The sequence below is a fragment of the Scyliorhinus canicula genome, chromosome 1 (genome assembly GCF_902713615.1).
Source record: "Scyliorhinus canicula chromosome 1, sScyCan1.1, whole genome shotgun sequence".
Taxonomy (NCBI): Eukaryota; Metazoa; Chordata; class Chondrichthyes; order Carcharhiniformes; family Scyliorhinidae; genus Scyliorhinus; species Scyliorhinus canicula.
Window position 1 is genome coordinate 217,882,614 of NC_052146.1, and position 25,899 is coordinate 217,908,512.

General features: G+C 49.6%; 1 protein-coding gene across 3 annotated transcripts in view; it reads left to right on the top strand.

Moving 5' to 3' along the window:
• LOC119971744 (WD repeat containing planar cell polarity effector) overlaps nt 1–25,899 on the top strand; it is a 248,136-nt gene that overhangs the window by 151,810 nt on the left and 70,427 nt on the right. For all 3 annotated transcript variants that reach the window (XM_038807780.1, XM_038807770.1, XM_038807790.1), the window contains one exon: nt 903–1,005. In XM_038807780.1, the coding sequence (XP_038663708.1) occupies nt 903–1,005 (103 nt within the window). The remainder of the gene's footprint in view (nt 1–902; nt 1,006–25,899) is intronic.

A 25,899-nucleotide genomic window follows, 5' to 3' on the forward strand; every position in this document is an offset into this window, starting at 1 on the left:
CCCCCGATCTCTTCCTGCACTGAGGAGCTCCACTTGTGGCAGCTCTTCCTCGGTGCAGGATATGCGTCAAAGTGTGGCCTCGGTGGTGCGTTCCCCAAAAGGGGCCGGGGAAAAAAAGAGTGCTGTTAAGATAGCGGGGTTATTCCTGATTCCTGCCTAGAATGGTCTTTTTTGTTCTCAGTGGAAAAGATGGCAGAGGCAGCCTCTGTGATTCCGACAACTCCACTAACGGCTGAGATGCAGCACCTTGGCGACAGAATTTGACAAACACTGGCGGGTTGTATCAGGGGATCTCCATGAATTGATGGAAGAGGCCTTGGCTTCCATTCGTTTGGCATTGGAGAGGACCGACAAAATGGTAAAAGCACATGGAGCCATTTAGAAGTCTTGGAGGTGGCCCTTTCGAGGCATAGTGACCAGATTACCTCTCTGGAAGTGGAGATGTCTCTGATGGAAATGCGAATAAAACGCTGACGGCCAAAGTGAACGATTTGGAGAATCGTTTCAGGTGACAAAATATCCGAATTGTGGGGCTACGAGAGGGCATAGAGGCCCAACTCCAACAGAGTATTTTGCGGAGATGTTTGGGAAGATGGTGGAAGGCAACACTCCCGGCCCTGAGTTCAAATCCCACCATGTCAAAAATTTGTATTCAATAAAAATCTGGAATTTAAAAAGTCTCATGATGGAATACCCTCCAATTGGTTCACCAGCACCTTCTCAAGGGTAATTAGGATATGATAGTAATGTCACATAAGATTTTACTGAACCTGTCTTCCTAAGTTTGCATTATTTTAGAAAAGTACAGTTTTCAAATCCATTTTGCCTGTGTGAATTAAAACCAAGTATAGTAAATAGCCTTTGAGATTACTGATCTCACTTTTTCCTTTTGCATTCTAAAGGACATCTATTATGTGGCTTTGGATAAGGGTGAGCTGGCAATGGCTGAAGTGGCTAAGAAGAAAGCTAATGAGATTGATGCGGAATCAATCACAGTTGAAGTTGGTAAGAGCTAATTGTTAATTCTTCCTTAACGATCAGGCATTTTTATTTAGATCAATCGCATTTAAAATACCTCTAATGTAGCTCCAGAAGAATTGATTAGAATTGGCAATTAACTGACTTGAAGACTCTTCAAAAAGATTTATCTAAATTCAAGTTGTATTTTATAGCTGTAACACAAATATGCATTGTGAAAGTCCATAAATGTTTTCATAGTACTTAATTTTAAGCAGCACTGCTTTACCATCCTAGTCAGAGTATTTGATATTATTGTACTCTGGAAATCAATAAAATCATTGTGATGGAAAACATGTATGTTAGTTGGAAGCTGTAAAATATTTTCAAGAAGCCACGTCGCAATCCCAGCAGAACCAGAAATTACCTCTTGTAATGGGATCTGTCTCCTTACCTCTCAGTCCTATTCAAGGAGCTGCCGCTTCTTCTGTCTTCTCTCCTTAAGAGGATGCATGATTTTCGGTGGGGTGAAGAGTGTATATATTGTACTACACAAGGTGTAGCAATGGTGCATGACAGACCAGAATGTCTTTAACCATTCATAGAATCCCTACAATGCAGAAAGAGGCCATTCAGCCCATTGAATCTGCACTGACCCTCTGAAAGAGCACCCTAACTAGACCCACTACCCCACCCTATCCCTGTAACCTTGCACATTGATCATGGCCAATTCACCTAACCTGCACATCCTTGGACTTGGTCCATCGTTGTTTGTATGTCCTTTCATGCCTTGATAGGTTCTGTCAGAAGATATTGTAGGTAGCAGCTCAGTTCATAGCAGCCGAGATGGGGGTGGTGCAGGATATTCAGAGGCGGCTACAGGAGAAGGTGGAGGATTTGGAGAACCAGTCCCTGAGACAGAACCTGAGGATCGTGAGGCTGCCGGAGGGCAGCGAGGGAGCGGATCCGGGCTCATACATGGCCAGGATGTTCCAGAAGTTGTTGGGAGAGGGGGCCTTTGAATGGCCCCTGGAGATGGACCATGCGCTGATGAGGAAGCCGCAGGATATTGAGCAGCCGAGGGCAATGGTGGTGCGGCTGCATCGGTTTTTAGACAAGGAGCGGAACCTGAGGTGGGCCAGGCAGATGAGACGATGTACCTGGGACCTTCAGAGTGTACCAGGACCTGGGTGTGGAGCTGGCCAAGAGGACAGCAAGGTTCAACAAGGTGAAAGCTGCGCTCTTTAAGAAGGGGGTGAAAGAGGGCAGCACGGTGGCCTGGTGGTTAGCATAACCGCCTCACGGCGCTGAGGTCCCAGGTTCGATCCCGGCTCTGGGTCACTGTCCGTGTGGAGTTTGCACGTTCTCCCCGTGTCTGCGTGGGTTTCGCCCCCACAACCCAAAAATGTGCAGAGTAGGTGGATTGGCCGCGCTAAATTGCCCCTTAATTGGAAAAAATAATTGGCTAATCTAAATTTATAAAAAAAAAAAAAAAAGAAGGGGGTGAAATTTAGGATGCTGTACTCTGCTCGCCTCTGGGTGATCTACAATGGTTGTGAATTTTATTTTGGGACGCCAGAGGAAGTCGTGGAGTTTTTGAGGGCAATGGACTGGCAGGAGAAGAAGGAAATTGACCTTTGGAGCATTGGGGGCCATTGTCCTGTGTACTTTTGTGGGGGATGGGTGGTTGCTCTTTGCTTTAGTTTTAGTTTTTAAATGTTGGTGTTGTGGTTTGCACTGGGATAGTGTTTGAGCAGGGGGAGGGGAATCAGTGGGGGGTAGTATCAGGGCCGGTGCTAGGAATTGCGGGCCCAATTAGAAAAGTGATGGCGGGGCCCCTACTCTACAAAAGTAAAAATTTATGTATGTTTATATTTCGTGTAGTATGCTCGTCTTTAACCAAAAAAAACATTAAATGCTTGATATACTAAAATTTTGAAACTTACTTACCCGGGTGGAAGGATTTGGCGGCGCAGGGCTGAAGGATTTGTCGACGGTAATGCGGTGCGTTCCCCAAAAGTAAAAACTACCCTATAGTTCCTCTTAGAATACAGAAAAGGCTTCAAACGGTAACTCTGTCGCCGCTGGCGCGGGGCCCCCTTAAGGTGCGGGGCCCAATTTGATGAAATTGGTCAAATAGGCTTAAAACCGGCCCTGGGTAGTATTCTGGGCGCAATGGGCGAGGGCTGCCAGGCTAGGGTTGAGTTGGGTTGCCCCCCCCCCCCACTGAGATTTCCTTCTCTATCTTAGAAATAAAATGTGAGAAAATGTTATCTTGACTATTTTTCCTCCTAGGAACTGCCAAATTGAAAGCTTTTACTCTACGCACCCATCCTCAAAATAGAAGAAAACCACTAAGTTAGGTGGGGTTGTGGGCATAGGGTGAGGGGAATGGACTAGTTAGGATGGTCTTTCGGAGGGTCGGTGAGACTCGATTGGCCGAATGGCCTCCTTCTGTACTGTAGAGATTCTATGATTCTATATGCATAAAAGTCGGGCTGAATTCTCTGCCGTCGGGATTCTCCGTTTGGCCGGCAGCCCGGGGGTTTCACGATGGTGTGGGGCTGCCCCACAATGGGAAACCCCATTGACCAGCCGGCGAAACTGAGAATCCCGACAGCGTGCCGCGGACCGAGAAACCCGCCCATCATGTTTGATCATTACAGGGCAGCACGGTGGCACAGTAGATTAGTCTTGCTTCCTCACGGCGCCGAGGACCCGGCTTCGATCCCGGCCCCAGGTCACTGTCCGTGTGGAGTTTGCACATTCTCCATGTGTCTGCGTAAGTCTCACCCCAACAACCCAAAGATGTGCAGGGTAGGTGGATTGGCCATGCTAAATTGCCCCTTAATTGGAAAAAACAAATTGGGTACTCTAAATTTTTTTTTAAATGTTTGATCATTACCAGATTCTAAAGACCACAGCCTCTTTTCATCTCCAAACTCTTTTTACAAACCATCAGAGATCATTGCTGAATATTGGCAGCATCTATCCATGACAATCACCATCCTGTTTAATGGTCATTACTGGTCAAATCCCCTGCTGGCGTGAGCATTTACTTATTGTCAAGTCTTCCAAACTAGTGCAATGACAATTCAAAAATAGATGATAATGCTTTGTTCATGGCTGTGAGAAGTCAATTTCTTGGATGGTTTCAACTGAAAGACAGAAAACCATCTTAAAAATAAAGGTAGAAACATTTTTATTTACAAAAATTCGTATTAGCTGGTGAAACTTGTCAGTTGATGAACAGTAAGAACCTCCAAATGCCAACTGAATGGACAGATAATCTAATTTGGTGATATTGGTTGAGGAAACAATGTTGGCCAGGACACAGGACAAACTCTCCTATTCTGGAGAGACCACATAATATTTGTAATGCACCAATGTTAAAGAGGTTTTCATTTTGCATCACAGTCAGTAGATGGTATCTTCAACAATGTAACATTTCAACGAAGTATCATGAAAGGGCTACCAGCATGGTGGCGCAGTGGGTCAGCACTGCGGCCTCATGGCGCTGAGGTCCCAGGTGTGATCCCGGCTCTGGGTCACTGTCCATGTGGAGTTTGCACATTCTCCCCGTGTTTGCGTGGGTTTCGCCCCCACAACCCAAAAAAAATGTGCAGTCTAGGAGGATTGGCCACGCTAAATTGCCCCTTAATTGGAAAAAATGAATTGGGTACTCTAAATTTATAAACAAAAATGAAAGGGCTTTCAGTGAAACCAGGCAGATGTTTACTTAAGAGTAGACACCACAAAAGGTGATCACAGGCAGCAGGAATTGGACTTTGTTTTTCCTATTTTTGGATGAAAATTGGAGGTAGGTGGACCATTTTCCAACTGCAACTTCCTTGCGCTCTATCACTCCAACATGGCAGCTAACAATCTTGCGCCTGGAGCAATCAGCTGAAATGAGCATTAGGTTCCATGAATATGTTAAAGGGATGCCAACGGCCTGTTTTCAGAATTGAATGGTAAACTTGGCAATAGCTAGGCTGAACTGGGCCCAGAGCAGCCTAATTAGCTGCTCTTAATAGGACTGCTGGAGGCCACTGGCAAACAGGCAACTTGTTCTCCCAATGGGTCCATTGCAATGCTTTGGAGTGCTTCCAGTAAACAATGGAGCAAATGGAGGGAGATGCACAGAATGCCAATTCAAATCAATGAAGCATTCATATTAGGGGTAATGTAGACCCATAGGATATTGTGTTGATAAAGTAGGTATTGGACGTGAAGTGACTAAAACTCAAGGGCAAGAATTTTAAATTTATGGCATTGGGGAAGGGGCCAATTCTGGTTAGCAAGGACAGATATGATGGGTAGGTTGGTCTCCTGCATGCTGATTGTTTCTCACATGAATCATGAAGCACATGATCACTTTTTTATGGTTCCCCAGTGATCCGGGCAGCACAATTGCTGCTCCAATTCTGGAATTCACTGCTCAGTGAGCACCTTGGTTTTTGGCATTGGCATCATTGTAATGCTCCTTACTCCCACTGATTGTCATGGTAATTGATGGCACCAACCCAGGTCAAAGTGAATAGCCAGAAATGGGCCTAAACAAGCTTAAAACAAAAATAAGAAAACATTTCCGCTGAAAGTTTTGGCTTCACTTTGGAGCCAAAGGAAAAATAGTCACTATTGTTCCTGTTGTTTCCCTCAATAGCTGGTTGTTCTCCATCAGATTTGGTACTTAATGGCACTGAGCCAAAAATTCAGCAGAGTAAAGAGCACCGGATGGTGCAACAGCTAGATAAAACGCATTTCTCAATTCAACTGAACAGCAGGCAATGGCGTGCAGAGGTCTGGTGATGCCCGGGGCAAATCTTGATTATCTGCCCCAAAGCCCCACGTAAATATTTCATTAAATATCACCAAAAAACCTATAGAAAACATAGTTGCACCCGTTCTAGAGCTATTCACTGACCTCTTTATCTTTAGAACATAGAACGATACAGCGCAGTACAGGCCCTTCGGCCCTCGATGTTGCACCGACATGGAAAAAAACTAAAGGCCATCTAACCTACACTATGCCCTTATCATCCATATGCTTATCCAATAAACTTTTAAATGCCCTCAATGTTGGCGAGTTCACTACTGTTGCAGGTAGGGCATTCCACGGCCTCACCACTCTTTGCGTAAAAAACCCACCTCTGACCTCTGTCCTATATCTATTACCCCTCAATTTAAGGCTATGTCCCCTCGTGCTAGCCACCTCCATCCGTGGGAGAAGGCTCTCGCTGTCCACCCTATCTAACCCTCTGATCATTTTGTATGCCTCTATTAAGTCACCTCTTAACCTTCTTCTCTCTAACGAAAACAACCTCAAGTCCATCAGCCTTTCCTCATAAGATTTTCCCTCCATACCAGGCAACATCCTGGTAAATCTCCTCTGCACCCGTTCCAAAGCTTCCACGTCCTTCTTATAATGAGGCGACCAGAACTGTGCGCAATACTCCAAATGCGGCCGTACTAGAGTTTTGTGCAACTGCAACATGACCTCATGGCTCCGGAACTCAATCCCTCTACCAATAAAGGCCAACACACCATAGGCCTTCTTCACAACCCTATCAACCTGGGTGGCAACTTTCAGGGATCTATGTACATGGACACCGAGATCCCTCTGCTCATCCACACTACCAAGAATTTTACCATTAGCCAAATATTCCGCATTCCTGTTATTCTTTCCAAAGTGAATCACCTCACACTTCTCCACATTAAACTCCATTTGCCACCTCTCAGCCCAGCTCTGCAGCTTATCTATGTCCCTCTGTAACCTGCAACATCCTTCCGCACTGTCTACAACTCCACCGACTTTAGTGTCGTCTGCAAATTTACTCACCCATCCTTCTGCGCCCTCCTCTAGGTCATTTATAAAAATGACAAACAGCAACGGCCCCAGAACAGATCCTTGTGGTACGCCACTCGTAACTGAACTCCATTCTGAACATTTCCCATCAACTACCACTCTCTGTCTTCTTTCAACGAGCCAATTTCTGATCCACATCTCTAAATCACCCTCAATCCCCAGCCTCCGTATTTTCTGCAATAGCCGACCGTGGGGAACCTTATCAAACGCTTTACTGAAATCCATATACACCACATCAACTGCTCTACCCTCGTCTACCTGTTCAGTCACCTTCTCAAAGAACTCGATAAGGTTTGTGAGGCATGACCTACCCTTCACAAAACCATGCTGACTATCCCTAATCATATTATTCCTATCTAGATGATTATAAATTGTATCTTTTATAATCCTCTCCAAGACTTTACCCACCACAGACGTTAGGCTCACCGGCCTAGTTACCGGGGTTATCTCTACTCCCCTTCTTGAACAAAGGGACCACATTTGCTATCCTCCAGTCCTCTGGCACTATTCCTGTAGCCAATGATGACCTAAAAATCAAAGCCAAAGGCTCAGCAATCTCTTCCCTGGCTTCCCAGAGAATCCTAAGATAAATCCCATCAGGCCCCGGGGACTTATCTATTTTCACCTTGTCCAGAATTGCCAACACTTCTTCCCTACGCACCTCAATGCCATCTATTCTAATAGCCTGGGTCTCAGCATTCTCCTCCACAATATTATCTTTTTCCTGAGTGAATACTGACGAAAAGTATTCATTTAGTATCTCGCTTATCTCCTCAGCCTCCACACACAACTTCCCACCACTGTCCTTGACTGGCCCTACTCTTACCCTAGTCATTCTTTTATTCCTGACATACCTATAGAAAGCTTTTGGGTTTTCCTTGATCCTACCTGCCAAAGACTTCTCATGTCCCCTCCTTGCTCGTCTTAGCTCTCTCTTTAGATCCTTCCTCGCTTCCTTGTAAGTATCAAGCGCCCCAACTGAAACTTCACGCCTCATCTTCACATAGGCCTCCTTCTTCCTCTTAACAAGAGATTCCACTTATTTGGTAAACCACGGTTCCCTCGCTCAACCCCTTCCTCCCTGCCTGACTGGTACGTACTTATCAAGAACATGCAACAGCTGTTCCTTGAACAAGCTCCACATATCCAGTGTGCCCAACCCTTGCAGCCTACTTCTCCAACCTACACATCCTAAGTCATGTCTAATGGCATCATAATTGCCCTTCCCCCAGCTATAACTCTTGCCCTGCGGGGTATACTTATCCCTCTCCATCACTAACGTAAAGGTCACCGAATTGTGGTCACTGTTTCCAAAGTGCTCACCTACCTCCAGATCTAACACCTGGCCTGGTTCATTACCCAAAACCAAATCCAATGTGGCCTCGCCTCTTGTTGGCCTGTCAGCATATTGTGTCAGGAAACCCTCCTGCACACATTGTACAAAGAACGACCCATCTAATGTACTCGAACTATATCTTTTCCAGTCAATATTTGGAAAGTTAAAGTCTCCCATAACAACTACCCTGTTACTTTCGCTCTTTTCCAGAATCATCTTCGCCATCCTTTCCTCTACATCCCTAGAACTATTAGGTGGCCTATAGAAAACTCCCAACAGGGTGACCTCTCCTTTCCTGTTTCTAACCTCAGCCCATATTACCTCGGAAGAAGAGTCCCCATCTAGCATCCTTTCCGCCACTGTAATACTGTCCTTGACAAGCAGCGCCACACCTCCCCCTCTTTTGCCCCCTTCTCTGACCTTACTAAAACACCTAAACCCCGGAACCTGCAACAACCATTCTTGTCCCTGCTCTATCCATGTCTCTGAAATGGCCACAACATCGAAGTCCCAGGTACCAGCCCATGCTGCCAGTTCGCCTACCTTATTTCGTATACTCCTGGCATTGAAGTAGACACACTTCAAACCACCTACCTGAACACTGGCACCCTCCTGCGAAGTCAAATCTGTGCTCCTGACCTCTATACTCTCAATCTCCCGTACCCCAAAACTACAATCCAGGTTCCCATGCCCCTGCTGAATTAGTTTAAACCCCCCCCAAAGAGCACTAACAAATCTCCCCCCCAGGATATTGGTGCCCCTCAGGTTCAGATGTAGACCATCCTGTCTATAGAGGTCCCACCTTCCCCAGAAAGAGCCCCAGTTATCCAGAAATCTGAATCCCTCCCGCCTGCACCATCCCTGTAGCCACGTGTTTAATTGCTCTCTCTCCCTATTCCTTATCTCACTATCACGTGGCACGGGCAACAACCCAGAGATAACAACTCTGTTTGTTCTCGCTCTGAGCTTCCATCCTAGCTCCCTAAAGGCCTACCTGATATCCTTGTCCCCTTTCCTACCTATGTCGTTAGTGCCAAAGTGGACTACGACTTGGGGCTGCTCCCCCTCCCCCTTAAGGACCCGGAAAACACGATCCGAGACATCACGTACCCTTGCACCTGGGAGGCAACATACCAAACGTGAGTCTCTCTCGCTCCCACAAAATCTCCTATCTGTGCCCCTGACTATTGAGTCCCCAATTACTAATGTTCTACTCCTTTCCCCCCTTCCCTTCTGAGCAACAGGGACAGACTCCGTGCCAGAGGCCCGTACCCCATGGCTTACCCCTGGTAAGTCGTCCCCCCCACAAGTATCCAAAACGGTATACTTGTTACTCAGGGGAACGACCGCAGGGGGTCCCTGCACTGACTGCTTCTTCCCAGTCCCTCTTACAGTTACCCATCTATCTCCAGTCTTTGGTGTAACTACTTCCCTGAATCTCCTATCTATGGCCCCCTCTGCCTCCCGAATGATCCGAAGTTCATCCAGCTCAAGCTCCAGGTCCCTAACACGGTTTTTGAGGAGCTGGAGTTGGGTGCACTTCCCACAGATGAAATCAGCAGGGACACTGACGGCGTCCCTCACCTCAAACATTCTGCAGGAGGAGCATTGTACTGCCTTCCCTGACATCACCTCTAGATTTAAAAAAAAACAAGAAGAAGAAAAAGAAACGAAGAGCTTACCTGATATTCCCTCAAACCCTGCTCCCGGTGAAAGGTAAGCAAATTTAAAGGCACTCACTCACCTTCACGACAGGCCCCAAGCTGCCTCTAGGTCATCTTTAAGGCATAGGACGGCTGCCTGAGGTTAAATTGCGCTGTAAGAGTTAGTCAATTTCCCCTTAGCGCTGGGATTCTAGGGATATTGTTCTCTTCTTCAGTCATTTTGCTTTGCAGCAATGGGTGAGATGTTATGTCTCGAAAGTTGTGCCTCCCTCCTCTGCAACCCCCATGGAGAAGGATAAGACCAGCAACGTCATGGAAATACTGTTATGACCCTTGTGGAAACAAACTACAAACAACCCAACTAAGACCAATATACAAGACTTCACTTTTATATTAGCAATCAATAGAAATTGACCAAAATCAACGTAAATTAAACATAAATTAACAGGAAAATTGCAATAATATGACCGATAAATTACACATATAGCAGATACAAAGACATATCTCACACATTTCGGTCAGCTCATTCAGCACGTATCGCTTTCATTTCAGCCACAATATCCTTCAAAACGTTGAACTTCTTCAAATCAAATTCCATCTTCATTTCTCTAAAGCTTTAGCACCAAGTCTCATCAAACTACTTCACCCAATTTCCACAAATATAATTTTCACAGTCAACACATTTCCAGATCCCTTCTTCTTCACAAAACCCTGGTCATGTGGGGCCTGTTTTTGCACTATGCCAGTGCATAAAGGGTCCCCAAATCCAGATATAAAAGCTCTGTTCAAGATCCGAGCTCCAGCAGCTTGCAGTCAAGTCTCTGAGAATCTCCCATTTATAGGGCCCTGGGCTTTAAGTATAAAGGGTAAGAGGGCAAAAGTTAAGAGGCCATGATGAATCTTTATAAAATACTGGTTCTGTCCCAAATGGGTGCCCCTGGCCCAAATGTCAAATTCTGGGCACGACAGTTTAGTAAGTTGACAGCTACAGAGAGGGTGCAGAGAAGAGTTTTAAAATAGATCAAAATATAAAGATAAAGAATAAATAAAACTCACCCATGGTGGCATTGCCGTCGATTCTGGAGAATTCGCGCCCTTTCTGTTCCCTCTCCAGCCGCCGAGTGCAAAGCTCCACCCGACTGCGGTGCGCAGGCGCGCTCCGGCCGACCGCGGTGCGCAGGCGCGCTCCGGCCGACCGCGGTGCGCAGGCGCGCTCCGGCCGACCGCGGTGCGCAGGCGCGCTCCGGCCGACCGCGGTGCGCAGGCGCGCACCGGCCGACCGCGGTGCGCAGGCGCACTGCTGCCCCCATCCAACGGCTGCCCGGGGCCAGCGCACCGTCGGCCCCCCCCTCTGCACGCCGCTGACAGCAGGCACTGAAATTAAATTCTTTCTAAGACCAATCTACTACCATGAAATTGAAATATATTTTTCTGGAAGAAGGAGCATGAGTAAGTTCTATAAAAGCATCTGATGACATTTCTATTGACGTACCGACTATTTACATTTATCATAACAGATAGGGATAGAAATTGAACATAATTTATCAGGGTTAAGCTTTCAATGAGGCCAGTTTTTGGATCAACATCCTGCGCCAAATGGCTTGCAAAAATCATCCAATCTGAAATTGGGGTCGTATTTACTGCTGACTTCCTAAAACTGATTAGCCATCGTCAGTCCCTCAAAGTGAGGATGGAATCTTCCAGGCTTAAGACCCTTCTATAATCTAGGGGACCAAATAAACAACTTTAGGTCCACTTGCAGAAATTTGGCAGTGCTGAGTGAGGCTGGGGAGGAGCTGTCAGTGGCAATTGAATGCAGGTAATTATTATTTTTTTAAAAAACCTTCCTGGCAGAAATACCAAGAATATTCCCTAACTTTACAGCTCTTGGAAACATTATGCTACCCCCTTCAACTGCAGGTTGGATCAGGCAACCCCAGAATGACTGTAGAGACTGCTGGCTGTGGAGACAGGCTGGGCAGAAGGCCTGCTTTGACACATCAACACTATATCGCATTTTTGTTTAAATCGAGAAAAACATAAAACAGTCCTTGATACCCCTGCACATCCCATGCCCCATCCATGCCAACTCATGCCCCCTTACACCATCCATGCCCCTTTGTCCACCAGGTGGCCTTCGTACACTCCATGACCCCACATCCATGGCCTTCTATAGCTCCTATGCCAACTTAGCATCTACTGTTTTAAAAATTTAGAGTACCCAATTCATTTTTTCCAATTAAGGGGCAATTTAGCGTGGCCAATCTACCTACCCGGCACATCTTTGGGTTGTGGGGGTGAGACCCACGCAGACACGGGGAAAATGTGCAAACTCCACAGTGACCCAGAGCCGGGACCGAACCTGGGACCTCGGCGCCGTGAGGCAGCAGTGCTAACCACTGCGCCACCGTGCTGCACTGTACCTACCTATTTTAACCCATGCCACCCACCCATTGCCCATGCCGACTCACCTAGTATCTATCATGGGCAGACCTCGGGACACACGCTGAAATTAAACAAAATAAAGTTCCAAGTGGGCCAGCATGGCGGCGCAGTGGGTTAGCCCTGCAGACTCACAGCGCCGAGGTCCCAGGTTCGATCCTGTCCATGTGGAGTTTGCACATTCTCCCCGTGTCTCCAAAGTTCCAAGTGTTTATTGCATACTTTAATTTTACAAAACACGCTCATTCATAAAAACCCCTTTACGACATTTACATTCCTTCAACTCCGTTATTCCTTATAACAACAAACATTTTATTAAATTGCATAATCCCTTTTAAACAGGCTTCGGTCAGACTATGGCGGCTAGGAATTTTTCACCATGACTTCGTTGCAGTGTTAATGTAAGCCCACTTGTGACAATAAATATTATTGTTATTAAAAACAGGCGTTGAAATTCATAGCCCCACTTCGAAGAGTCCATAACCATTTTGAGCCATTAATCAAACTGTGAAATAACAGGCACCCTACTGTGATATTGGAAGGTTGTAAAATCAGTCATGCAGCACCAATCTAGTAATGGCAGTCCTAAAGGCTTATATCAACAGAGTAAAATAGCAAACATTTTTTAAAGTGCAGGCGTTTTACATCTCATGACAGCTGCCTTTGATAATTCAATTTGACGCTATTGACGGCTGTTTTTGACATTTCCAATAAGCGTCACAGTTTCTATGAGTTCAGGCACTTTTACGCACTTTATGCCAGCTTTTAGCAATTCCAAAGTGCACCTTAGGATGTCCTGGAACCACATCCAAAGAGGTTCATCACCTCTCCAATTGAGTACCCTGGCTATCCAAACGAATCTACAAAGATCAGATCTGCTCCTACCACGTCTAATCTGCGTATGTTGGGTTTCAGACATCTGTCACACCAAAATCACATTTTGCTGATTTCTGTGGGGAGCCGCCCTGCAAAATGCACATGCCCGCCCCTGTGAAAATGGTAGGTGCCGTGTTCACAGGCAGGACATCCAGATTTGGGCCTGTTCCACCTATTTTGCAAGAGGAAGAGGTTATCTGTTATTGTAAAAATCCAGACCTTTGTGACAATGTTCAGTACTGTTCCACACTGCCACTTCCCCATCCCAACCACAACTTTTCCCAATATGACCACTTTGACTCCGAAACGGAGAATCACAAACTCTGCCCAACTCTTGAAGTTTTTGCCTTGGCCTCTTCTGTATCACTAAAAGGTGTTTCCATTCAAGAAATCAAAATCCACCGCCCATTAGTACAATCAAACCTAATTCACCTTCCCAGCCCTGCATGATCATTCTACCCACCCACATATTGTTTTCTCTCATGCTTCCCGTTGATCTGTCTTTTTAACATCGCTGCCATCTTTACCCATCGCCCCTGTGCTCACTGACTTGTGTTGGCCTCAATGCCTCGATTCTCATTTGTGTTTTCAAATCACTCCTTGTCCTACCCTGCAATGTCTTTCAAACATACAACCCTCTGAGATATCTGCACTCCTCCAATTTTGGCCTCTTGGGCTTTCCTCAGTTTCATCACTCCATCATTGGCAACTGTCTTCAGCTGCATAGGCCCTAAGTTCCAGAAAGCCCTCCCTACACTTCTCTCTCTCTCTCTCTCTCTCTCTCCTTCTGTAAGACTCTCCTTAAAACCTACCTTTATGACTTATGGTTTGCAGTGCATTCGCATTGCTCCAGGATGGCAGTGAGAGAGATCAACGCAAAATTGAAATAATATGCAAAAGAAAAAATACATTTTCAAAATATACAAGGAAGAAGAAAATCTGGAAAGACTTTTATGCAGCCACGATATCTTGAGAATAGGAAATAAACCCCTTTTAAATTCTCCTAATTTTTCAGAATGAACAGTAAGCCCATTTTTCATGTTGGTATTCGCATCTGTGCTTATATTTTCAGATCAAGGCAGCACGGTGGCGCAGTGGTTAGCACTGCTGCCTATGGCGCTGAGGACCCGGTTCGAATCCCAGCCCTGGGTCACTGTCTGTGTGGAGTTTGCACAATCTCCCCGTGTCTGCGTGGGTTTCACCCCCACAACCCAAAGACGTGCAGGTTAGGTGGATTGGCCATGCTAAATTGCCCCTTAATTGGGAAAAAAATAATTGGGTACTCTAAATTTATAAAAAAAGAAAAAAATAATTAGATACTCTAAATTCATTTTTAAAAAAATATTTTCGGATCAGGTTTAAACATAGCTAGAAGTATGTCTCTGTACATATACCCAGCATCCGTGTGTTAACATAATCTCTGGTATGGCAAACATCAAAAATTGTGAGGCAGGAAATCAGTGTGATATTGCAGGACTTGATGTTAAAAAGCAAATAAAAATATTTTTTTTAAAAGGTTTTATTCATGTTAGAAAGCATGCAGGGCCTGTCTACTTTTGCACTCTGGGAAGACCAGGGCTACCTCAATCCTGAGAGTTTCTCAGATGCATAAACCTCCCACTCAAGCAGCACTTAGACAAATCATAAGATTAGGTTTAAGAGCACATGCATAACACCTTGTTATCAAGAGGGAGCCGTAAAACAAATTCTAAGCAGTTGCATGTGACATGGTTTGACATTAAAGACGTGCTGTACTGATGTGCTTGCAGAGAGTGCTCTTGCAGAGGTTTGCCTGCATGTTTAATCAAGTAGTAATTTGATATTTATGCTTTGCCTGGAGGATTTAAGGTATTGTAAATGAAGACACATTTGTGGATGCCATGGGAAGAAACAGACAGAACTTTTAATACGGTAACTATGTTTTCAAGTTAAGCAATTTCCTATAAAAGAACTTGGCTGTCGTGTTATTCACCCTGGGGTAACACGGACTGCAACTGGATGCAGTTGTATTGGAAAGCAGACACCAAACTTGGACGTTGGTTCAATAAGATTTATTTAACTTCTGTAACAATGCACACAGCTTGCTGTGGGTTGACACTCTACTACTCTAAGTGTGCTAACTCTAACTAACTAGACCAGACTAGCTCTGAGCCACGTGTAGAAGGTGCTAAATGATATATATACCCTGACTGTCACTACACTTGTCACCAGTGGAAAGAGGCAGAGATGCCTTGTGTGTTTTATAGTAGGAAGCCCCCCTCTCTAGTTTTCTGTCTGGTAATTGGTTGTGTTCTGTCCTGTGTGTTGGTTGGCTAACCTGGGTGTCTGTCACTGCCTGTCTTTATCTCGTTATGTGCATGAGTGCATATTATGACATCCCCCTTTTTAAAAACAAAATTGTCGGTTGCTTAGAGCATATACGACATATATACAGATATAACTATTTACAGCAAATGGCGAGTGAATGCATATGTAAATGGAAGGTGTCAAGCGTGCAGATACAGAACAATATGTAGAAAATAAATGTCTACAAGTCCAATCTCTGGGGCTGGCGTCAGATCCTTGTCGACCGCCTGAGAGATGGAGGTGGGGATGACGGAGCCTAGACAGGCGGGATTGCAGCCAGATCGGTGGCCTTGTGGAGCGAGGTGTCCGGAGAAGGCATAACAACAGCTGGAAAAGTGAGTGATGCACCATCAATTGGACACGAGGCGAAGATGTGATCTAACAAAAGACTTTAATGGCACAAGATGTGTGCCCGGCAGCAGACGTACAGAAGAAATGGCCAACTGCCGGGGAACACGGGTTCTTATATCCCGCCCTGTAGGCGGAGCTACCTACCTCTCAGCCAATAGGCTGAGAGGCACATGACTTACCCGGGCCAATGGGCAGCGAGTCCTCTGCACCAATGGCAGCTCACCTCTGAGGTACCGTAATACCCCTAGTCATACTACCACATTCACCCCTTGTGAAGAGGAAACCGGGGGGGGTGGAAAAAATGGGCATGAGGGGGGGTTGGTGTCCCGTGAGTACGTGAGACTGGTAGTATGACTAGGGATGTTGAGGCCGTGTCATTGCATCGATGGCTGCCCACTGACCCGTAACTAATATGGAAGAGGCGAAAAGAACAATGATCAGTGTACATAACAAGGGGGGGGGGGGGGGGGGGGAAACTGGGTGAACAGTTAAAGAACAAAAAATCACGAGTCCAGCCGCAGCCAGAAGTCCACCCGTAGGTCACGTAGATTCAATCAGTCGAGTGGGCGCCTTCGATGTCCTGCTTGACCTGCGTAGTGGTGCCGGTGACGTCGGGGCGGTGGTTGTCCGTGACTCAGGGAGCGGTGATCTTGTTTCTGTGTCCGTATCCCTAGCTGGAGCTAGCGGGGGCCAGGCTGGGGGAGGGGGTCCCTGTCCGCTGAGCTGTGGGTGCGTCGTTGCTCGGGGCAGTGGATGTCGGGGGGGGGGGGGGGGGGGGGGGGGGGGTGGCTGGTGCTGGGGGGTGTGGCCGAGATCCGGCGGGTGCCAGGTCCCGGAGGGAGACCGTGTCCTGTTGGCCGTCGGGATACTCCACATACGCGTATTGCGGATTCGCGTGGAGTAGCTTGACTCTTTCGACCAACCGGTCCGACTTGTGCACCCGCACATGTTTCCGGAGCAGAATGGGCCCGGGGGTAGCCAGCCAGGTCGGGAGCGGGGTCCCTGAGCAAGACTTCCTGGGAAAAACAAGAAGATGTTCGTGAGGCGTTTGGTTAGTGGCGGTACAGAGAAGTGACCAGATTGAGTGGAGGGCGTCTGGGAGGACCTCTTGCCAGTGGGAGACTGGGAGATTTCTGGACCGTAGGGCCAGCAGGAGGTCTTCCAGACCGTACCGTTCTCCCTCTCGACCTGCCCATTACCCCAGGGGTTGTAACTGGTCATCCTGCTGGAGGCGATGCCCCTGCTGAGCAGGAATTGACGCAGCTCGCCGCTCATAAAGGAGGACCCCCTATCGCTATGAATGTAAGCGGGGTAACCGAACAGGGAGAAGATGGTATGCAGGGCTTTGATAATGGTCGTTGTGGTCATGTCGGGGCAGGGGATGGCGAAAGGGAAACGGGAGTACTCGTCAATCACGTTGAGGAAGTACGTGTTGCGGTTGTTGGAGGGGAGGAGACCCTTGAAGTCCATGCTGAGACGTTCAAAGGGGCGGGAAGCCTTTATCAGATTTGCTCGTTCAGGGCGGTAGAAGTGCGGCTTGCACTCCGCGCAGATGTGGCAGTCCCTAGTGACTGTCCTGACCTCCTCCGATGGAATAGGGCAGGTTGCGGGTCTTTATGAAATGGAAAAAGCGAGTGACCCCCGGGTGGCAGAGGTCCGCGTGGAGGGTTTGAAGGCGGTCCACTTGTGCTTTGGCACAGGTGCCGTGGGACAGGGCATCAGGAGGCTCGTTTAGCTTCCCAGGATGATACAAGATGTCGTAGTTGTACATGGACAACTCGATCCTCCAGCGCAAGATTTTACCGTTCTTTATCTTGCCCCTCTGTACATTATCAAACATGAAAGCTATTGACCGTTGGTCTGTGAGGAGGGTAAACCTCCTGCTGGCCAGATAGTGCCTCCAATATCGCACAGCTTCAACTATGACCTGTGCTTCCTTCTCGACCGAGGAATGTCGGATTTCGGAAGCGTGGAGGGTCCGGAAGAAGAAGGCCACGGGTCTGCCCGCTTGGTTGAGGGTGGCCGCCAGAGCAACATCAGACGCGTCGCTCTCGACCTGAAAGGGGAGGGACTCGTCGATAGCGCGCATCGTGGCCTTTGCAATGTCTGCTTTGATGCGGCTAAAGGCCTGGTGGGCCTCCATCGACAGGGGGGACGTGGTGGACTGGATGAGGGGACAGGCTTTGTCTGCGTAATTGGGGACCCACTGTGCGTAATATGAAAAGAAGCCCAAACAGCGCTTGAGGGCTTTGAGGGAGTGGGGGAGGGGGAGCTCCATCAGGGGGTGCATGCGTTCGGGGTCGGGGCCTATCAATCCGTTACGCACTACGTAGCCGAGGATGGCTAGACGGTCGGTACTAAACACGCGCTTATCCTTATTGTAGGTCAGGTTATGGAGTTTTGCGGTACGGAGGAATTTGCGGAGGTTGGCGTCGTGGTCCTGCTGGTCGTGGCCGCAGATGGTGACATTGTCGAGATACGGGAAGGTTGCCCGTAAACCGTGTTGGTCTACCATTTGGTCCATCTCCCTTTGGAAGTCCGAGACCCCATTCGTGACACCGAAAGGAACCCTTAAAAAGTGGTAGAGTCGCCCATCCGCTTTGAACGCAGTGTACTTTCGGTCACTCGCGCGGATGGGGAGCTGGTGGTAGGCGGACTTAAGGTCCACCATGGAAAAAACATAGTACTGCGCGATCCTGTTAACCAGGTCGGAGATACGTGGGGGAGGATACGCGTCCAGCTGCGTAAACCTGTTGATGGTCTGACTGTAGTCAATGACCATCCGATTTTTCTCCCCGGTCTTAACCACCAGCACTTGTGCTCGCCAGGGGCTGTTGCTAGCCTCGATAACCCCCTCCTTCAGAAGCCTTTGGATTTCGGACCTGGTGAAGGTCTGGTCCTGGGCACTGTACCATCTGCTCCTAGTGGCGACAGGTTCGCAATCTGGGGTGAGGTTTGCAAACAAGGATGGGGGATTGACCTTGAGGGACGCGAGGCTGCAGACAGTAAGGGGGGCATAGGGCCGCCGAATTTGAATGTTAAGCTCTGGAGGTTGCACTGGAAATCTAACCCCAGGAGTGCTGCCGTGCAGAGGTGGGGAAGGACGAAGAGCTTATAGTTTTTAAAAACCCTCCCCTGGACCGTGAAGGCTTGAATTGGTACAGCCTGGCGAAGTTGGACCACTCTTGGCTGTGGAAGCAGGGACCATTGTCACTCATGACAGTGAGCGGAATATCATGCCTGGCAAATGTCTCCTTGCAGGCCTTGATGGCTGTCCTGGATGTGAGGTCGGACAGTTTCACCACTTCCGGGTAACTCTAGAAGTAATCGATGAAAAAGGTTGATTCCCACCTTAGACCACGGAGAGGTCACGATCTCATGTTGCTGGAGTGTTTCTTTGGGCTGAGCAGGCTGGAAACGCTGTCGGGTCACACAATTGAGGACCATGTTGGATATGTCCTAGTTGATTCCAGGCCAATAGACAGCCTGCCGAACCCTGCGCCTGCATTTTCCGACACCGAGGTGTCCCTCGTGGATCTGTTTGAGCATTAAGCTCTGGAGGCTGCGAGGAATAACAATACAATCCAGCTTGAGGAGGATCCCCTTGACGACTGTCAGGTCTTCCTTAACATTAAAGAACTGAGGGCATTGCCCTTTCTGCCAACCATTTGCAAGGTGATGCATGACCTGCTGCAGAAGAGGGTCCTTGGCAGTCTCTTCTCGAATGTTGACCACACTTTCATCTGAAGCCGGGAGGTTGCTGGCACACAGCTGCACCTGTGCCTCAATCTGGCGGATTAAGTCGACCTGTTCACAGGGCGAGGTAATGGCGCACGACAAGGCATCCGCAATGATTAGCTCCTTGCCCGGTGTGTATACCAACTTGAAATCATACCTGTGGAGACGAAGGAGATTGCGCTGAAGCCTGGGCGTCATGTCATTCAAGTCCTTATGAATGATATGGACTTAAGGGTCTGTGGTCAGTCTCTACTGTGAAGGTTGGTAGACCATAGACGTAGTCATGGAACTTTACAATGCCGGTTAGGAGGCCCAGGCATCCTTTCTCTATCTGAGCATATCTCTGCTCAGTGAGAATCATGGCCCTTGACACATAGGCCACTGGTACCCAGGACGAGGAGACATCCTTCTGGAGGAGCACCGCACTGATGCTGTCCTGGCTGGCGTCCATGGAGATTTTTGTCACCCTCTCCAGGTCAGAAAACGCGAGTACCGGAGCAGTGGTGAGCTTTGCCTTTAACTCGAGCCACTCTGCTTGATATGTGGGTAGCCACTGGAAGCCTTCTTCACCAGATGCCTGAGAGCCGTGGTGTGTGATGCGAGGTTGGGAATGAACTTCCCCAAGAAGTTAACCATACCCAGGAAGCAGAGTATCGCCTTTTTGTCTTCCGGGGTCTTCATGGTGTTGATGGCCTTGACTTTGTCCGAGTCCGGTTGCACGCCCTGCTGGGATATTTGATCACCCAAAAACTTGATTGATGACATGCTAAAGGAGCACTTGGCCTTGTTCAACTTGAGGCCGTTTGCATGGATGCGTCGAAAGACTTGTTGGAGACGAGATATGTGTTCCTCTGGGGTCGTGGATCATATGATTACAGCACACCCTCAATGCCCCCAGCATCTGTTCCATGATCCTGTGAAAGATTTCAGAGCCTAAAGCAATGCCGAACGGCATGCGGTAGTAACAGTACCTTCCGAAGGGACTTCCGGTGGCGGCGATGACGTAGGAAGCCACACATTTGGGAGCTCCCGTTTTAAACGCACCTTTCGGCTCTTTTTAGAGCCCAAAACGGAAATTTCTCGACGTCTCCCGGTGGGAGAAGGTGTGCTGATCGACTTTCCCCGCAATCCGTGACTCGAACTCGGAGTGGAAAAGGGGAAAAAACGGCAGCAGCTCCCCAGAAAAAACGGGGGAAGGAATCCAAGATGGCAGCCGGCGGAGCTCCAGAGGAGTGGAAGCAGTGGGCCCAGGAGCAGCAAGCTGCTCTCCTGCACTGTTTTGCAGACTTCAAGGCTGAGGTACTGAGCTCTCTGCAGGAAACGAACAGAAGGCTGTCGGAGATTCAGACGACCCAGGGTGCTGCCATCAAGGAGTTGCAGACGCAGGCCACTGAACGAGAGGAAGAGGCCGGTATCCTTGTGAGTAAGGTGGAGGGACACGAGGCACTCCACAAGAAGTGGCAGGAACGCTTCGAGGAGCTTGATCACCGCATGAGGCGTAAAAATCTGCGGATCCTGGGCCTTGTGAAGGGGTCGGACCTGACAACCTACGTGGCTACGATGCTAAACTCTCTAGTGGGGGCCGGGTCTTTCCATCTGCCCTTGGAGCTGGAGGGAGCACACAGAGTACTGGCCAGGAGGCCTAAGGAGAATGAACCCCCGCGTGCGGTGCTGGTGAGGTTCCACCGGTTCAGTGATCGGGAGTGTGTGCTGCGCTGGGCCAAGAAGGTGAAGAGCAGCAATTGGGAGAATGGGGTAGTACGGATCTACCAGGATTGGAGTGCGGAGGTGGCTAAGCGGCGGTCCGTATTTAATCGGACGAAAGAGGTGCTTTACAGGAAAAAGATAAAGTTCGGAATGTTGCAGCCCGCGCGCCTGTGGGTAACTTATTCGGACCGGCATTATTATTTTGATTCCCCGGAGGAGGCGTGGGCCTTAGTGCAGACGGAGAAACTGGACTTGAACTAGGGGTTGGGGGTTGCGGGGTCGGTTTTAATGCTTTATTGCTGGTTTCTGCTGTTGCTGTGTTCTCTTTTTTTTGTACTTTTGCAATTTTGATATGGTTATTTATGGGGGTGTTGTTCTGTTATGTTTTTTTTTGCTGTGGGGCATTGTTTGAGTTTTGTATCTTGCGGGGAGGGTTGGGGGGGGGTTTGTTGTATTCTATGTCGGGTTGGGGGTATGGAGTGGGGCTGGTATTTGGGAGCTGTGTCAGAAGGGTGTGGTGGGGCAGTGCGAAAGCGCGGGCTTTCCTCTGGTTTCCCGCGCTGCGGGGCGGAGACGATGACAGGGGGAGGCGGGGCCTTAACTGGTTCTTCCCCGCGCTGGAGCGGTGCCTGGAGGAGGGATAGATTGGGAGATGATCCCACTTTGGGAGGGGTCGGGTTATTGGTGGGAGTTTCCGGGGTCAGCAGAAGTTAGCTGACCCACGGAAGTACAATGGAGGACGATTCGCGGCTAGGAGAGTTCCTAGCCTGGGGGGGAAAGGGAAGGAGGTGGTGGGGGATGGGGGGACAGAGGTGAGGTGTTGTCGCTGTGGGGACTGGGTCGGGCAGGGGGTGCTGGCCTGGGGCGGGCAGTCGACGGGCTATGGCTAGTTGACGGGGGAGGGGGGGTGGGACGCCCTGTGATTCGGTTGGTCACCTGGAATGCGAGAGGATTGAATGGGCCGGCCAGGTCCGTCTGAGGAAGGGATGGGTGGGGCAGGTTTTCCACTCTGGGATGGATGTGAAGAACCGGGGAGTGGCGATTCTGGTGGGGAAAAATGTGTCGTTTGAGGCATCGGAGGTGGTGGCGGATAAGGGGGGAGGTATGTTATGGTTAGGGGCAGGCTACAAAGAGAGAAGGTGGTACTTGCTAGTGTGTATGCCCCAAATTGGGATGATGCGGGCTTTATGAGGCGTATGTTGGGACGGGTCCCGGATCTGGAAGCGGGAGGTCTGATCATGGGGGGGGACTTCAATACGGTGTTGGATCCTTCACTGGATCGGTCCAGCTCTAGGACCGGTAGGAGGCCGGCGGTGGCCAAGGTACTGAGAGGGTTTATGGACCAGATGGGTGGGGTGGATCCATGGAGGTTTGTGAGGCCGAGGGCACGCGAGTACTCTTTCTTCTCCCACGTACATAGGGTCTACTCTCGGATAGACTTCTTCGTGGTGAGTAGGGGACTGATTCCGAGAGTGGAGGAGGCCGGGTGTTCGCCCATTGCAATCTCCGACCACGCTCCGCATTGGATAGAGTTGGAGATGGGGGAGGTGCGGGACCAGCGCCCGTTGTGGCTGTTGGATGTGGGGTTGTTGGCGGAGGAGGAGGTGTGTAGGAGGGTCCGGGCAAGTATTGAGGGGTACCTCGAGGTGAATGATACGGGGGAGGTTCAGGTGGGGGTGGTCTGGGAAGCCCTGAAGGAAGTGATTCGTGGGGAGCTGATATCCATCCGGGCACACAGGGAGAGGAGCGAGGGGAGTGAGAGGGATAGACTGGTGGGGAAGATGCTGGAGGTAGACAGGAGGTACGCGAAGGCACCAGAGTAGGGACTGTTGGGAGAGAGGCGCAGCCTACAGGCTAAATTTGATTTGCTGACCACTAGAAAGGTGGAGGCACAGTGGAGGAAGGCACAAGGGGCAGTGTACGAACTTGGTGAAAAGGCGAGTAGGATGCTGGCTCATCAGCTCCGCAAGCGGGATGTGGCTAAGGAAATTGCTGGAGTGAGAGACAAGAGTGGGAATGTGGTGCGGAAGGGGGTAGAGGTGAATGAGGTCTTCAAGGACTTTTACGGGCAACTGTACCGGTCGGAGCCAACGGGGGAGAAGAGGGGAATGGAGAGGTTCCTCGACGGGCTTTCTTTCCCGAAGGTGCAGGAGGAGCAGGTGGAGGGGTTGGGTGCGCCGATTGAGCTGGAGGAGCTAGTTAAGGGGATCAGGCAGATGCAGTCAGGGAAGGCACCGGGGCCGGCTGGGTTCCCGGTGGAATTTTATAAAAAGTTTGTGGACCTAGTGGGCCCCTTGCTGATGCGGACACTTAATGAAGCGTGGAAAGGGGGGACTTTGCCCCCGACGATGTCGCGGGCGCTGATCTCGTTCATCTTAAAGAGGGACAAGGACCCCCAGCAGTGTGGTTCATACAGGCCCATATCTCTCCTCAACGTAGATGCCAAGGTGCTGGCAAAAATCCTGGCCACCAGGATAGAGGACTGTGTGCCAGGCGTTTTGCACGAGGACCAGACAGGTTTTGTGAAGGGAAGGCAGCTGAACACGAATGTGCGGAGATTGTTGAATGTCATCATGATGCCGGCGATTGAGGGGGAGGCAGAGATAGTGGTGGCGCTGGATGCGGAGAAGGCCTTCAATAGAGTGGAGTGGGGGTATTTATGGGAGGTGTTGGGGAGGTTTGGATTTGGTGAAGGGTTCATTAGATGGGTAAGGCTACTATATGAGGCCCCGATGGCGTGCGTGGCCACGAATGGGAGGAGGTCGGAGTACTTCCGGCTTTACCGAGGGACCAGGCAGGGTTGCCCCCTGTCCCCCTTGTTGTTTGCACTGGCAATCGAGCCGCTGGCGATGGCGTTGAGGGATTCAGAGAGGTGGAGAGGTTTGGTACGAGGTGGGGAGGAACATAGGGTGTCGTTGTATGCCGATGACCTGTTACTGTATGTGGCGGACCCGGTGGGAGGGATGCCGGGGGTGATGGAGCTGCTAGCTGAGTTTGGGACCTTTTCAGGTTATAAACTAAATTTAGGCAAGAGTGAGGTGTTTGTGGTGCACCCTGGAGACCAGGAGGAAGGAATTGGTAGGCTCCCGCTTAGGCGGGCAGGGGAGAGCTTTAGGTACCTGGGGGTGCAGGTGGCCAGGGACTGGCCTTTGCATTTATGTCTTCACAAACATAATTTCACCAGACTTGTAGATCAGATGGAGGAGGAGTTCAAGAGGTGGGACATGCTGCCATTGTCGTTGGCGGGGAGGGTGCAGTCCGTCAAAATGACGGTGCTTCCGAGGTTCTTGTTCCTCTTTCAGTGCCTGCCCATCTTTATCCCCAGGGCCTTCTTTAGGAGAGTGACTAGCAGTATTTTGAGCTTTGTGTGGGCACATGGGACTCCGAGAGTGAAGAAGGTGTTCCTGGAGCGAGGGAGGAATAGAGGCGGGCTGGCGCTGCCCAACCTCCTGGAGTACTATTGGGCGGCCAATGTGTCAATGGTACGTAAATGGGTGATGGAGGGGGGAGGGGCGGCGTGGAAAAGAATGGAGATGGCGTCATGTAGAGGTACGAGCCTGGGTGCCATGGTAACGGCGCCGTTGCTGCTCCCCCCTAAGAGGTTTACCACGAGCCGGGTGGTGGCGGCGACCCTAAGAATCTGGGGACAGTGGAGACGGCATCGGGGGGAAACAGGGGGCTCGATGGAGGCTCCATTGGGTGGCAATCATCGGTTCATCCCAGGGAACAGGGATGGGGGATTCAGGGGGTGGCAGAGGGTGGGCATCAGTAAATTGAGGGACCTGTTTATTGGCGGGAGGTTTGCGGGCCTGGGGGAACTGGAAGATAAATTTGGGCGCCCCCAAGGGAACATGTTCAGATACTTGCAGGTAAAGGCGTTTGCTAGGCGACAGGTAGAGGGATTCCCTTTGCTGCCCTCGCGGGGGACGATGGACAGAGTGCTTTCGGGGGTGTGGGTCGGAGAGGGGAAGGTGTCTGACATCTATAAGGTAATGCAGGAGGTGGAGGAGTCGTCAGTGGAGGAGCTGAAGGCTAAATGGGAGGAGGAACTCGGGGAGCAGATAGAGGACGGAACTTGGGCGGATGCCTTGGAGAGAGTCAACTCTTCCTCCTCATGTGCGAAGCTTAGTCTCATCTAATTTAAGGTGATTTGGGGGTGAGGACAGGTGCACCAGATGTTCGGGGAGTCCAGCGAACCACGCCCATATGTTCTGGGCATGCCCAGCACTGGAAGAATTCTGGAAGGGGGTGGCGGGGACGGTGTCAAGGGTGGTTGGATCCAGGGTCAAACCAGGGTGGGGACTCGCGTTTTTTGGAGTTGCGGTAGAGCCGGGAGTGCAGGAGGCGAAAGAGGCCGGTGTTCTGGCCTTTGCATCCCTAGTAGCCCGACGAAGGATCTTGCTACAGTGGAAGGATGCGAGGCCCCCAAGTGTGGAGACCTGGATCAGTGACATGGCGGGATTTATAAAATTGGAAAAGGTCAAATTTGCCCTGAGAGGATCAATACAAGGGTTCTATAAACGATGGCAGCCTTTCCTGGACTTCCTGGCTCAAAGATAGGTATCTTGGTCAATAGCAGCAGCAACCTGGGGAGGGGGTGTTCCTTATTGTAG